This window comes from Apostichopus japonicus, chromosome 16 (genome assembly GCF_037975245.1).
Source record: "Apostichopus japonicus isolate 1M-3 chromosome 16, ASM3797524v1, whole genome shotgun sequence".
NCBI classification, from domain to species: Eukaryota; Metazoa; Echinodermata; class Holothuroidea; order Aspidochirotida; family Stichopodidae; genus Apostichopus; species Apostichopus japonicus.
In genome coordinates, this window is record NC_092576.1 from 18226917 (window position 1) to 18243428 (window position 16512).

General features: G+C 34.1%; 2 protein-coding genes across 3 annotated transcripts in view; one reads left to right on the top strand and one right to left on the bottom strand.

Annotated features, from left to right (window-relative positions):
- The window catches only part of LOC139982710 (uncharacterized), a 239831-nt gene that overhangs the window by 64971 nt on the left and 158348 nt on the right, over window positions 1-16512 (bottom strand). The gene's annotated exons all lie outside the window — the stretch shown is intronic.
- The window catches only part of LOC139982716 (serine/threonine-protein kinase Nek1-like), a 29151-nt gene that overhangs the window by 1603 nt on the left and 11036 nt on the right, over window positions 1-16512 (top strand). The window contains exons 2-13 of one of the 2 annotated variants that reach the window (XM_071995791.1): window positions 2379-2479; window positions 3257-3286; window positions 3698-3761; window positions 4223-4264; window positions 4985-5124; window positions 6282-6346; window positions 6490-6576; window positions 7100-7148; window positions 9746-9810; window positions 11971-12031; window positions 12807-12892; window positions 14466-15085. In XM_071995791.1, the coding sequence (XP_071851892.1) occupies window positions 2379-2479; window positions 3257-3286; window positions 3698-3761; window positions 4223-4264; window positions 4985-5124; window positions 6282-6346; window positions 6490-6576; window positions 7100-7148; window positions 9746-9810; window positions 11971-12031; window positions 12807-12892; window positions 14466-14526 (851 nt within the window). In that variant the 3' untranslated portion in view covers window positions 14527-15085. Of the gene's footprint in view, window positions 1-2378; window positions 2480-3256; window positions 3287-3697; window positions 3762-4222; window positions 4265-4984; window positions 5125-6281; window positions 6347-6489; window positions 6577-7099; window positions 7149-9745; window positions 9811-11970; window positions 12032-12806; window positions 12893-14465; window positions 15086-15315; window positions 15385-16512 lie in introns of those variants that run through there. The other variant, XM_071995792.1, reaches the window with a different exon arrangement.

Below are 16512 nucleotides of genomic sequence, written 5' to 3' on the forward strand. Positions count from 1 at the left end.
GCTCCCCCTCCATCATTCTTCTTATCATAGCTCTCTTCCACCCTTTTTTCTCCACACTCTTCTGTCTTTATCCTTCTACGGATTATTCCATACCCCCTTCCCTTAATCCGTTCATTGTCCCTCCACTGTTTATGTCCTACCTCTCCTCTACCCCTGTTGGTTTTTTTCTTCTCTCCATCCCTTGTCTAGTAATCACCTTACATATATCTCTTTGTGTTTCCCCATGCTCATTGACTTGTCTGTATTCTGTGCGTGTATTCGTCCCTTCTGTTACCGTTACCTGTCATTTAGCCCCCGAAGAAGATCCTACTAGGATCGAAACGTCAGGCCAACTTACTTATACACACAGTAAAGTTAAATAAGTTTTGTTTGAAACTGACATAAGAAAGGTATCAACGTCAAAAAGCTGTGTGTATTGAAGATTATATATATTTATGTAATGTCTAGTTATAATTTCTGTTTTGTTTTCTTTCTTTCTTTGTTCTTGGGTTTAGGGGAGGTGGTTGTATCAAGTGACCTGTTAGTGTGTGATTTTGTTACTGAAAATCGGACTGTGCTTGCCTACGTTATTCTAATTTAAAAAAATCCAAATACGTTGGGACTTTCTGTTATGACTATTTATAGCTAGTAGGTGATAAACAGGGCACGAAGTAAACAAGCTAACAGTCACTATTCTTTGTTTGTATTCATTTAATGAACCGAAGCTGAACTTACGCCTACTTGATTCAATTGCGATTGCAAACGTTAGTAAACTCTTCAACACGAAAGCTCAATTCATTTTGTCCTTATTGTATATTATGTAGATTTTTTTTAGCTTTCTTTGTGTGTGTTTCAACCTTAAAAAAAGGGTAAGGGGTCTGGAGGCTTGCGCTTACTGAAGTATGATAATGGGTTCCAGTTGCTATTTTGAAGTTGATAAGCTATGGTTTATGTTTTCTTTGATTAATCTTTGCACAAATGATTTGTTTTTTTATGAGTCTTCGACCTCCCAATGGGAGGTTGCAAAGAGCAAGGTAAACTGAAACGAGTTGTAAGCGGGGTGCGATAAATCAATTAGAAGCCAAACAATTCAGATTTTGAAAGTTAAAAATTCTACGTAAATTTATGTTTCTATTCAATATTTTAGAGAATGTCTTGTGTGGCATATGTCCCGTTCAGAGCAGGTACATAGGACAAAGGCTTTGTAGTTAATCGATAAACAATCTTTATCCTCTACCTCGTCCTTTATTCATATCCCTTTACCTCACTTGACGTATAACCGTCATGATTATGTGGTTACAGTATCGATGTAGGGGGGACAAGTGTTGAGGGTTGAGCAAGTTGATTGCTTCTCGCAAACTATTTGACTTTCTAAACGATACTGGTATATACTCGCAATGATACGAACGAAAAGCTGTTTTATCACACTTGTTCAGTGCAGTGCTCCGTTCTAAGGTATGGAAGGATCCATTGCTTCTACTAACATCTACTAACACAACTCATTCTGCAACTTGACCGACTAGTGCAGTATAGAGGACTGCATCTGAATTGACCCCTTCCCTCTGTCCCTCCCACTAACTCCGGTTTACATAACTGACAATATATGCAGAATGATACATGTGCTGCAATGTGCCTATTCCCTTACACTTCATAAAGTTTCATAGATGCCACTAACCATTATCATGATCAAAATTGCAACTTTTGTCATACGAAACAGTATTTAACAATCATCAAGTCAACCAGGAATATGCTTACATTCCATCAAGAGCTTAAACTTTTTGTCTTATGATAGTTATTTATAGATAGTTATATATATATGTATATGATAGTTATTTCTAAGACAGAATGCAACGGAATGACATATCGTGACATGTTGACAAATTTTACTGTCCTTCAAGTAGTCAAATCTCTAACTGGGACTTGGATGAAACGTCGAGGGAGTTTTGGGTGCTACTAAAATACACTTCTTTCACAGAAAAGCGTGATTAACAAAAAAAACATTTTTTTTTGCGCAGTCATTCTAATGAAAAAGGTTGTAACACTGATGTGCTTCGTCACACATCCAAAATGTATTATTTAAACAGCGGTTGTATAACTCTAATGCCACTGTTTACTCTGGTTACAAATATCGATCCAAATCTTCTGAATTCCATTGAACCGTAAAGGTTAAGGGAATCGGGGCATTATCAGTACCTTACAATAAAAGAACACTCTTTTATGTCTTAGTCTTTGCAACGTTTGTGGAACTTCCCGATGCAAATGCAATATCTCTGTTTGAAATTTTGAGTAATAACAGAGACGCCGTAACAAAAGCTGACTTTCCTTTTAATAGGTAAATGAAATTGAATCGTTTCTTAATTGCCTTTTGCGAAAATGAAATCTAACTTTATTTGTTTCAGAATCTATCCACGGCTACCGGAAAATAAAAAAAATTGGAAAAGGTGGATTTGGAACAGTCTACCTTGTAACTAAAGGCGGTCAACGTTACGCGTTGAAAGAGGTAAACTCTTTTAAGGTTTACCACCTCTTCCCCTTCCATTTCCGTCTAACTGATGGAATAGGGATATAAGCCAGTTAAGAGGGCATTTAGTATTAAATAAATGAATGGGTTCACCTTAAAGTATAACAATAATTAAATTCAAGCATTAAAGAAATATACGATTTTATTCATAAGTGTTCTCAGTGGTTTCCTGTTTATAAAGCTGAAAAATAAAATTTTTCCGATGCTCTAGAATACTACTAAACATATCGTTTAAAAATAAGCACTTCGGGAAAAGCGTTATGATGATCACGTGATCCATTTCGACACGTGACGTCATTATCATGAAAACATGCACAGAGCTCTGTTAACTGTACTGAGATAAGGTTAGAGTTAACATGTAACAATTTGAATGTAGCACCGTAACTAGACTCTAAAGGGACAAAACACTTTTATCAACTTTAAAACTTAAACGCAAACGTCCTAAATTTAACGGAATAACAGCTATGCGGACATGAACATCACTTGTCTCTCAGTAATGAGCAGTGCACACTCTGAAGCTCATCACAGTGACGTCATTACTGTCCTAAATGCTGTTCAAGGTCGTTGCAGGGTTTGCAAGTACCCACAAGTGTTACCTAAGTAAAAAAAAAACAATAAATTTTACATTGACAAAATAACATCCATAGGCCTAATTTAATTTATTTATATCCCTAAGATGATGAAGATATATTTCCTCGTTCCTGGTTTCTGACGTAATACAATTTTAATATTTTCAATTTCGATGATGCTTCCTAGATCGTGCAAGAGGCAGAATCAGAGAAAGAAGTAAGAAATTTAATCTTTTTATTATAAGTATTAGTAGTATTAGTTGTTGTATTAGTATTAGTAGTATTAGTAGTAGTAGTAGTAGTAGCTGTACTAGTAATATTCCACTTCTGTTGAATAAACTAATATCTAACTTGCATTACAGGCTGTGATTATTTCCTGAACCACGTTATAAGAAATGCTAAATGTTTTCCTCAGGGCTCGACTAATCGCTATGTAGGAATTAATAGGCTTGATAAACAATCCAAACAGTAGACTATTTTTTCTTTACTTCAGTTGAATGTACAGGGTCATTGGGAAAGTATTTCGTAAATGTAATTCCAAGATGCAATATTTTTTCTCAACTGCTTGGTCATTTTACCATCTCTAAATATAAAAAAAAACTGTAACTGTCTTTATCGCTATCTTCAGGTTCAGATTCTGAAGAATTTGAAGCATGTCAACATAGTGTCCTACATAGAATCCTTCCCAGGCGGTGAGTTTTTATCGACAAAGCTAACATTATTTTCACTGAAAAATATATCACAAAACAAAGCTATCTCTGAATTTATCTATTTATTAGTCAATTATCTCTTAATTAGCCTCTACATTCTACATTCATCGATGCAATTACATGTAGGAATCTGGAAAACTGACGCTGACATGCACAATAAATCAGGATATTAACACATGTCACTCTGTCCATGTCACTCCCCTGTCTATATACCAAATGTGAAGTAAGTGTTATATGGCAACAAACTTATCTAAGAGCTTTAGCATCGTCAGTCTGTGAATCAGTACATTATATGGTTTCTGTTCCAGAGTAGTTGATGTTGTGAAACTTTACACCATGATTACAATCAACTTTTTTTAGTCTTAAAATACCAAACTTACAACAAATAAAGTAAAACTTCAGACGTATCATATGTCAATGTAATTCTTTTGTCCATCATGTAGGGTTGAACAAGCTGTACATTGTGATGGAATACTGCGAAATGGGTACGTTTTTTTTTTCTTCTAAATTATCTGTGTTCCAGAAGAATGGTTTTAAACTATTATATTATTAGTTTGGAAAATTACATTGGAAATCCAAATTGCCTTGTATGTCTTTTATTTGCCTTTTAAGGTGGGCTATTAAGGTCCCAAGTCCCCTTTTAAGGTCCCCTAAATTGCCTTTTAAGGTCCCGGTGTTCGAGTCACTCCTAGATTAATGTATGTCATCCAATACAGAGTTGTTGACAATTAACAATTCATAATCATGGACGTTAAATATGAATGTGAGAGACTGACTTCGGTCAGCTTGCGGCTTTGATAAGCCAATTAGGCTTCTTCGCGAGTTCCTGCTTACAGGAGGATCTAATATACATACATATACATATACATACATGCGAATAAAGCTCAAATATTGCATAACAGTAATCAAGATATATGTCATGAATTAAGAACTTTTAACTTCTACTGACAAAAGCTGTAGTCTTTAATCATAACAACATATCAATCATGTACGCATTTTAGTTCTGCTTATATTGATTCTATTAAAAAGCAGTTGACATTTTTTAGTGTTGAGGTACACGCGCATATTAGCATGTGAAATTAAAACAAACAATACACACAATCAATCTCTTGAGTATAAAGATACTCTCTTTATGTTGTTATCTCAAATTGGACATAATGATCTACTATGCTACAATATAATTTCAAAGGTATTTATTATTACAGGAAATCTTCGTGAGCTGATAATTTCTAAGGACCCAATTGGGGTCGAAGAAAGATTTATAGTAGGTATAATGACACAGGTATGCCGCGGCATGAAGTATATTCACAGGAAGAAGGTGATACACAGGGACATTAAACCCCCGGTGAGTTGACATCTGACTGATGAAAAGAATTGAGTCCGGTCTGTTAACAGATGTGACTTTTACCATGAATTATTATATTAATGCAAGACACATACTTAAAGTAGAACAATAATGACAGATAAATGGCTTTAATTTTTACACAAAGTGGTTTCGGCTTCAAGATCAATCTTGCTAGGTTAACTAAGCAGTGGTGCGGTTGTGACAATGTGTGTGCGATACCGTATGTATAATAGGCAACTGACACGATGTTTGCACTCGAGCTTACACACATTAAAAGACCGTTGGCAAGTCTCACTCAGTGATTTTAATATCCTCTCTACCTCTACGACGTTTGCCTTTAACTTCAAAATTCGACGTGAGCTTATTGTCCCTTTTCCGGCTAGTTACCATGCTACATTTGACTATATCGCAGAACAGTGTTGTACAGTAAACAGAACTTGATGGATGATATGATCATTATGACGTATCAGGTAGATGTGGATCACGTTATCATGATAAAGCTTTTCGCGAAAAGCTAATTTTTCAAGAAACAATATCTTAACATTTACAACATTTCTCGCCATCAAGTTGATTTTATTTTCCAGTTAAGTAAACCCGAAACCATTTAGAACATTTATGAAACAAATAGTATATTTTCTTCATTGCTTTATGCCATTATTGTTTCACTTTAAAGAAACATAACCTTTTCAATGACCCACAGGGTGTAGTTACAACTTGGTTTCTGCTATCGGCTAACCATTGTCTGTGTTAAAGTACAGCAGAGAGCTGTGTATATGAAGTTATGATTTGATAAAAATGTTTCTACAAATTGGTATAGAACCTCTGTTAATTAGTACCAGTGAGCTGATTAGTTATTTCATGTCCCACGTGATATGATTAATAGAACCGTTGATAACAGCTTACTAACGACACCCTTGTCAACAGGTTTGTAATCTCTCATAGAAAATTAACAGAACGCGACAGTACATAGAATATCTCAGACGTATTACTAGTTACTAAAGTCAAAGGCAATTAAATACATTCAAACATAGTGAGTCAAGTTGCATGTATGGTTATGTAATTACGTTTGCATATAGTTGATTATTGAAATGCCAACTGTTGAAATGAAATTTTCCACCCCTTGGAGTGTATAATTATTTCATTTTGTGTCCCTTCAGAATGTACTTGCAACAAGCAGAGGAGACTTTAAGGTTGGTGATTTCGGACTGTCCAAGGTTTTACAGTAAGTCTTTCTATAAATTACTCTCTCTTCAACCAAAGCAAGAATCCTATATAAATGTTTGCAATCATAATACTTGTTCATGCAATTAATAATGTTTACAGATGATTAAAACTGAATATAAATTGAGTATTCCCCCTTTTCAGATCTGGCGGATACACAAAGACACGATGTGGTACACATGGTTACATATCACCCGAGTGCTTGGCAGGTCTCCCATATACCTTCTCAAGGTAAACCCTTTTTTAAATCTCTGTTTTTAAGCAGCTTGCTATTAAACTATATTTATGTTGTGAGGCATGAAAATGATACAGGGGTATTCCCTATTCAATGGTATAAATCTGTAAATACACTGGACAATTAAATTCAATAAACCTGTTTCCGATTTAATCACTGACGATGTAAGTCCTCACTTTCTATTTTCACATCGGTTGTATGCTGGAATGCGCAATATAGAAATAAATAACTATGTTAATATTATGACATGAGACAAAACCTTGTTAACACATTGTCTGAGATTCACCCTCTAGACCACCTCAGTATGTTTGTTTATTAATAATATGCTCAGTTGGATGCATGTGAGTTAATAATTTTAATTAACGAATTTGCCACAAAGAAAGGTTGCGTGACATGAATAACATACGTGCTGTCAATACATATGATATAAGCCTACCTGTCTTCATCTTGCATCTTTGGTTCCCCCCCCCAAAAAAAAAAATGATCAGAATAACATTGTTCAATTCTTCTTCCAAACAGTGATATGTGGGCAGTCGGTAAAGTGTTGTCTGATTTATGTAGTTATAAAGTAAGTCGATTCCTTTCATTTGCTTTCAACTTAAGCCACAAATATTGAACAGGGAGAATGCTAATACATGTATTGTCATTTAGTCAATAAGTGTAGCGAAGATAAAACTCAGTTCTTTGATTATACGGTAGGACCAGACAGAAACTTTTCATCATCTTCTAAATACTGTGTGTAACTGAGAACTTGACTTCTATATAGTTGTACGAGAAAGTCGAATACATTTTTTACTTAAGAGGCGTTTGTGGCAACTACTTTTGTCGCAACAACCATAGTTGTCAAACCAACCACTTTTGTCACAAACATCGCCCACTTTTGTCACAAACATAGCCCAATTTAAAAAAAAAAAATGAGGATACGAGTTTTGTCCCAACGGTCGCCTATTCCAGTCACAATCTTATAGGTCGCTCCTTTTTTCAAGGACATCGCCCACATTTGTCAGAAACCATTAGGTTTGATAAGCCTTTAGGTAACCTCTTATCGTCAACCTGGTATTTCACATTTTTAATTCCTTGTGTTTCGCGCATATTTTTTGCGTGTAACCCCGCTTGTAAACACGATAACTTGATACAGAAATCATCACGTGAGCTTTTAATTGGTAGGAAGATTAATAGGTACAATGTCTCTTCAATAGAAGTCAAATTTATAGCTTGTTGCACACTAGGACTTGGTAAGGCACACTTCAAGTATTTGTTTGCACAATAGTTACTACATGACCACCCTCATTTTACTGGATGTCGAAGTTTATCTCAGGTTAACAGACATCAAACATCAAAAACGTTGTCATTACTATAGGCTGATAAGGCAACTTTAATTGAGCGCATCGTTGGGTACGTGTGTTCACCATGTCAGTTCTACGTAGGTCATAAAATAAGAAGTCGGATAAGGCACATGTTTTCATTCTAACGCACTTGGCTTTCTTATTTAAATATATGACATCATCGTGTATCCTTTGATGCCAAAAGTTACCAGCTTTGGCCGAATTCAAATTAAATGTAATATCCTGCTATATTCGAACTGGATTTGTTTCACGGTGATCGTATACTGCTCAACAAAATATTGATGATGAGTAAGCAATATGCATTGACATTCATTGGGTCACTTTTAATTTTTGATGTACCAACGAAATCAATTTAAGTATAAAAGAAAAAAATACTTCAAGGGCATTCCGAGGCTGCCGTTTGTCCTGACCTTGAGCAATTATAACAATATTGTCACGTTATTGTTATATAAAAAATATATATATAATCGTCATTACGCTGTGAATCTGTCACAATTCATTGTAATATATATATATATATATATATATATATATATATATATATAGTTAGTTAGTTAGTTAGTTAGTTAGTTAGTTAGTTAGTTAGTTAGTTAGTTAGTTAGTTAGTTAGTTAGTTAGTTAGTTAGTTAGTTAGTTAGTTAGTTAGTTGGTTGGCTGGCGTCTATCTTGACGCAGAGTGCTCCCGCATTGAGCGACATTGAGCAGACAACTGATGAGTTGTCTGATGATCGCTCAACGCGATATATATATATATATATATATATATATATATATATATATATATATATATATATATATATATATATATATATATATATATATATATATATATATATATATATATATATATATATATATAAGATAAACATGTATATAAGAGATAAACACGCGAATATTTTTTAACAACGACCTACTGCTATATTTCGGAGTGGTCACCACTCCATCGTCAGGCACTTGTACAGGATCAATTAAATATACATCCAAAGACGACAACAGTGATAAGCATGAGTGATTTCTTTCTTAAAATAGGAATGATTAGAACAACCAGCAATTTTTTGCGTGAATATTTTTAAACTAGGAATGAATAGAACAACCATCAATAAAAAGTAAATAGGAATTAGAACAGCTCCAACCCGTAGCTCGCAACATTTCTTTTTAAGTCAGCATTTGAGTCTTTTATTAGGAGGATCTCTTAATCTTCCTCCTGAACCACTGGGGTTCATTACCAATAGCGGCACAATGGTCAACAAAAGTAGGCAGATTATGTTTGTGCGCAGTACAATGAGGGTTAATAGAACCTTTCTGACCACCAATGGAGCTCATCAGATGTTCTTTGAATATATCCTTAAGCCGTATATTGGTTTCTCCGACATAAAAGGAATCACAGTCTGGACAGTTAGTCCTCTAAATAACATTGCTGGCATAATCTAACTTATGAGCATCCTTGAAATTGAACAGGGCAGAGATTTTCTTTTGCAGACATTTTTTTTCGATATGTATATTGTCATTACACAACCCCTTAATGTAACTACCTAAAGTCTTAGCGAGTTTATCACTGCTGCGGCCACAGTATGGTAATTTAACATTAGCAGTATTTACTTTGGTCTCCTCATGATCTATTTTAATTACAGAACCCATGCCCAGTTGTTTTCCTAATTTATAAGTATAATTTTCCATTTCATGCAACATTTCCTGGTTGCATGAAATAGAAATGAAACGGAAGTTTTCCATTTCATGGTTGCATGAAATGGAATGTTTTCTAGTTTACATACTACGTTACCATTATAACATACGTTAATATGATTAATTCTTTTGTCAGGGAAAACAAGACTACTCGAACGATCTGAGAGCTCTTAACCAAAACTTACTGTCTAGGGAACCCAGGTAATGATTGTCTTCTCGTATATACATGTTTTCCCTGTCTAGATGTAATGTACTAGGGAAACCATATTGTACTCTACCACGGCAACGACTATAGAGCATCAATGGGTGTTTGCTTTCTGCGAGCAGTGTGGTGTCACCAGCATATCTGAGATTGTTGACTCTTCTGCCACCTATCTTCACTCCTAGCTATACATTGTCTAGATTGGCTTGTCTCATTATGTACTCGCTATAAGGTTGAAAAGGTAAGGTGAAAGGATACACCACTGTTGAACTCCCTTGCCGATGTTGAAACTTCTGTATCCCCATTTTCGGTTCGAACTTTCGCTTCCTGTTCATTATATAATGATTTAATCACATGTAATAGGTGCTTGGGAATTCCCATTTCCGTCAACATGGTCCACAGTGTTGGATGGCCAACACATTCAAAAGCTTTACTGTAGTCAATGAAGCACGTATAAACGGGACGCTGGAACTCTCTTGACCTTTCCAAAATCCATCAAAGCATGGCAATTTGGTCCCTAGTGACCCTACCTTTTCGGAAGCCTGCTTGTTCTATTAACATTTCGCGTTCCATATATCCCTCTAGTCTGTGTTGAATTACCTTCAGCATGACTTTACTTGCATATGATATCAGTGCTATCGTTCGGTTGTTTGATCAAATTCGGGGATCACCTTTGTTCGGAATCTGGATGTATATGGATTCCTTCCACCTTTTTGGCCAAACACCTTTGCACCAGATTCGCTGACAAATTACAGTTAGTACTGTTACGCCTCATCACCCACTTCCTTAAAGAGTTCAATGGGTAATCGTCCAATCCTGGAGAATTTCCATTTGCTAGTGACTTAACAGCTTTTCTGACTTCTTCCTCAATTATCGGTACTTCATCTTCGTAGATCACTTCCGTAAATCGTGTGGTAATATTGTGATCACTTTTGTACAAGTCCTCTGTATAAACACGCCATCTCTCCTTTACAAGTGACTCTTCACAGAGATCACCTCCTGCTTGCTCTTCAGACTTCCAACCCTCAATTTGAACTCTCCTGTGATGTCTCGGATCTTTTGAGAACGTCTCTTGTTCTCCCCCTTTGATTGTCTGCTTAAATTTCAGCGCAAACTTTATTGAGATGATTTTCTTTGTCCTTCCTTGCCTGATATTGGTAATCAGCATTCAGTTGTCGGAACTCTTTATTGTGAATCCATTGTTTCTTTGCCTCCCTTCTTTTATCTGCAATTTCTACTGCTTTCTTCGACGGCCGCTTGCTTTTCTTTTGCTTTTTAGTCCTTGGGATGTTCTTTACTGCTACCTATCTCATGAGGTCTTCTACTTCCTATATATATATATATATATGTATATATATATATATATATATATATATATATATATATATATATATATACAGTGGAATTACGATCTTCCTTACCGGTTTCGAACCTCTGGACATACAATCAGCGTCCATAGCCTAGTGGTTAGGGTGTTCGCGTACAGAGCGGGAGGCCCGTGGTTCGAATCCGGGTGGAGGCTGAAAGTTTTTTCACTGTTCTTGATTTTCCAACTCATTACGATTTTCATTTATATATATTCATTTGCCTTTGTCGTTTACCTCCATTGCATTAACATAAAGTCTGTTCAAAGTATCTCTTTCGAGATCCGGCTTTAGGAATCACAAATGATTTTCGAGTTGGATAGCATCATGTTTGATCTCTAGAGTAAGGCAAAATATGTCACCAAAAACAGAACTAGTATTGTTCGATATAGGTGACAAACGCCTACAGTGGAATTACGATCTTCCTTACCGGTTTCGAACCTCTGGACATACAATCAGCGTCCATAGCCTAGTGGTTAGGGTGTTCGCGTACAGAGCGGGAGTCCCGTGGTTCGAATCCCGGTGGAGGCTGAAAGTTTTTTCACTGTTCTTGATTTTCCAACTCATTACGATTTTCATTTATATATATTCATTTGCCTTTGTCGTTTACCTCCATTGCATTAATATATATATATATATATATATATATATATATATATATATATATATATATATATATATATATATATATATATATATATATATATATATATATATATATATATATATATATATATATGTATATATATATATATGATATGTTCGTAAATATATCTCAACTTGAATTTCCAACAGAAAACGACCAACAGCTGATGAAGCACTGTCTATGCTGTCGAACGTGAATTCGGCTTCGAAGGTTAGTAATAATAATAATAGTAATAATAATAATAATTATAATAATAAAAAATACAAGATGACTAATGCCATCCATTTTAACGATGGTGTTTTTGCCAATAGTGGTAAGGTTTATACCACTACAAATTCTAAGTTGGACTTTCAGCCTAGAGAGCTTCTACAAATAAGTAAGACCTAACAACTCGTTTCCATTATGGGTGAAACTGTAGGCTTGTAATAGGCTATGGGCTAATGTTAGCTAATTGCAACTGCCTGAATGTTACTACGATTATAATTGAGTTAACGAGGCTGACGAGGATTCAAGATTAAAAGAGCAGTGACAAAAAAACCATGCAAAAAAAAAACCACAACAGTTTTCAACATTTTTTCGACACTGAAAGGGGGAAGCAGTTGCTCACACTGCTCCCCAGCAACCGTCTAGCCCCCCTCCCCTGGCTATGTCCCTGGCCCTATCCGCACTATTTAAATCACCCATTTTCTTGAGTAGGATTTGAACCTAATGACTTTCATTTGACATTCATTACAGTACTGCCACCTACGACACTTTCATTCTGTTTAGTATTTCCAGTCAAAAGAGAATTAAACAGATCCAGTCTATCATTAAGACTCAAACCTGATGTATCTTTAAACCATATGATGTCACTTTTCTTTCTAAGTAAAGTTTGGTCTGCATGATTCAAACCGATAGTTGTCTATATGTGACTTTTAATATGTTTACTAGTTTACATACCACGTTACCACGTTATAAACGTTATTAAGATCATTTATTTTGTCAGGGAAGGCACCTATCACGTGTCGCTAGTCCAAAAGGCTACCCGAAATATCTGAGAGCTCTTCTTGGAAAACTACAGACTGATCCCAGGTAATAACGTTTTACACGTATACATTTCTTCCTATCTACATATAATGTACTTGGTAATCCATGTTGTACTAAATTACCATGAAAACGACTGTTAGCCATCCATGGGTGTTGAAGGCAGTGGCTCAAAGGTCAGATGTGAATAATCTTTAACTGAAGTTAATATTCTTGCTTCTTAACCATAGTGTGAAAATGCCAAACCCTAATAGCAACATACTCGTATAAGACATCAAACCCCTGATCTGTTTGTATAGTCTGTTACAGTAAACGATATATATTTACAAGTCACGTGATGACTGGAGATCAAAGGTCAAAGTAGGCCCGATTATTGCAAAGGAAATGTCCTAAAATATTTTATTAAACTGTTAGCGCATAATTAAACTTCGAGTATTGAGTAAATGCCTGAGGAAGATGGGATTTCAATGAATATATCATAATATGTTATCTATCTATCTATCTATCTATCTATCTATCTATCTATCTATCTATCTATCTATCTATCTATCTATCTATCTATCTATCTATCTATCTATCTATCTATCTATCTATCTATCTATCTATCTATCTATCTATCTATCTATCTATCTATCTATCTATCTATCTATCTATCTATCTATCTATCTATCTATCTATCTATCTATCTATCTATCTATCTATCTATCTATCTATCTATCTATCTATCTATCTATCTATCTATCTATCTATCTATCTATCTATCTATCTATCTATCTATCTATCTATCTATCTATCTATCTATCTATCTATCTATCTATCTATCTATCTATCTATCTATCTATCTATCTATCTATCTATCTATCTATCTATCTATCTATCTATCTATCTATCTATCTATCTATCTATCTATCTATCTATCTATCTATCTATCTATCTATCTATCTATCTATCTATCTATCTATCTATCTATCTATCTATCTATCTATCTATCTATCTATCTATCTATCTATCTATCTATCTATCTATCTATCTATCTATCTATCTATCTATCTATCTATCTATCTATCTATCTATCTATCTATCTATCTATCTATCTATCTATCTATCTATCTATCTATCTATCTATCTATCTATCTATCTATCTATCTATCTATCTGTATGTGTGTGTATCTATCTATCTATCTAAATATCTATCTATTTGTCTATCTGTCTATCTGTCTGTCTGTCTATCTGTCTATCTGTCTATCTGTCTGTCTGTCTATCTGTCTGTCTGTCTGTCTGTCTGTCTGTCTATCTGTCTGTCTATCTGTCTATCTATCTATCTCTCTATCTGTCTATCTATCTATCTGTCTATCTGTCTGTCTATCTGTCTGTCTGTCTATCTATCTATCTATCTGTCTATCTGTCTATCTGTCTATCTATCTTCTATCTGTCTGTCTATCTGTCTGTCTGTCTATCTGTCTATATGTCTGTCTATCTGTCTGTCTATCTATCTATCTGTCTATCTATCTATCTGTCTATCTATCTATCTGTCTATCTGTCTATCTGTCTATCTGTCTATCTGTCTATCTATCTATCTATCTATCTATATATAGCATTATTAACCTTTCATTTCTAACAGCTACCAACCAACAACTGATGATATAAGGACCGTGTTTTTGAACCTGAACATTCAAGCGTAAGTGTCATATTACTGTATATCATATAATTGCTTGACATTCAACTCATAGTCTTCGTGTTATCGATAATTCTATATTTTCTATAGTTTACTATAACGTGAACGTGTATTACTAATTTTATCAAGTTAAATATTGTCTGTGGACCAGGATTGCACTTAATGCAGACAAATTGGATTACTTAATGTGAAGAAAACATTTCATAGTAAAATACATTGTTCCCATCTCAGTATCGCTAGAAATGCTTAATTTTAGTCAGAAAAACTCTTCGTTCTCGAGGTGATAGTTTGTTATGTTACCATTGCCTATGTTCTTCTTAAAATTTAAACTTATCGAATCATATTTAATGAAAGTATTTATCAATGTGTAATAATTAAGAGTTTATTTTACCTCTATTTTGTATGTTATGCAACGATCAGTGAGAACATTTGGAAGAAAATCTGAATTATACGCAGTCATGGATAATAATGAAATATTTATCTTTATATATTACTAGACATCTTCATCATCGGAGTCAAGCTATGGTGATCATGGTCCGAAGCATGTGGCACATAGGTCACCAAGGGTAATGATGTAATGTAAATGAAGTATATATATATATATATATATATATATATATATATATATATATATATATATATATATATATATATATATATATATATATATATATATATATATATATATATATATATTAGTACCACTTCAATCCATTCCGGTTGTGAGAGCGTTGGAAAATCTGAATTATACGCAGTCATGGATAATAATGAAATATTTATCTTTATATATTACTAGACATCTTCATCATCGGAGTCAAGCTATGGTGATCATGGTCCGAAGCATGTGGCACATAGGTCACCAAGGGTAATGATGTAATGTAAATGAAGTATATATATATATATATATATATATATATATATATATATATATATATATATATATATATATATATATATATATATATATATATATATATATATATATATATATATATATATATATTAGTACCACTTCAATCCATTCCGGTTGTGAGAGCGTTGGAAAATCTGAATTATACGCAGTCATGGATAATAATGAAATATTTATCTTTATATATTACTAGACATCTTCATCATCGGAGTCAAGCTATGGTGATCATGGTCCGAAGCATGTGGCACATAGGTCACCAAGGGTAATGATGTAATGTAAATGAAGTATATATATATATATATATATATATATATATATATATATATATATATATATATATATATATATATATGTATATATATTTGTGAGAGCGTTGGAAAAGTACAGACATTGCAAAGGGTTAGAGACACAGGTGGATTATGCTTCTTCTTAGTTCTCAGCGTTCGTTGTGGTCAGTTCTTTCCTGCTTATTTATTCAAATATACAAATAATAAGTACAGCCCTATCCGTCCAAGATAACACGTGGATTTTGGTATGGCTATTTCATTTGAGTTAATAGCGGTCGCTAAATCTGTAATTTGGCAAAATGATTGAAACATTGGCGGATTAGAATCAGTGTATCCTTTGCTGTAAAACTAAACACTAAGTTTCGTGGAACTAGTTCTCCTATGTAGTACATAGGGCTGAATGCACAGTTGTATGCACTAGTCAATTGTTTGACATTCAACTCATAGTCTTCGTGGCCTCGATAATTCTATAATTTCTATAATTTACTATAAAGTGAACGCGTATTACCAATTTTATCGAGTAAAAGTATTTTCTCTAGACCAGGATTGCACTGAATGCCGACAATATGGATTACTTATGTGAAGAAAATATTCCATAGTAAAAGTCACTGATCCCCATCTCAGTATCGCGAAAAATGCTTAAGTTTAGCAAAAAAAAACTTTTCGATTCTTGAGGTGACGGTATGCTATGCTATAATTGCCTATGTTCTTCTTATAGTTAAAACTTATCGAATCATATTTGATGAAAGTATTTATCATTGTGTAATAATTGAGGAATGTATTTCACCTTTTTTTT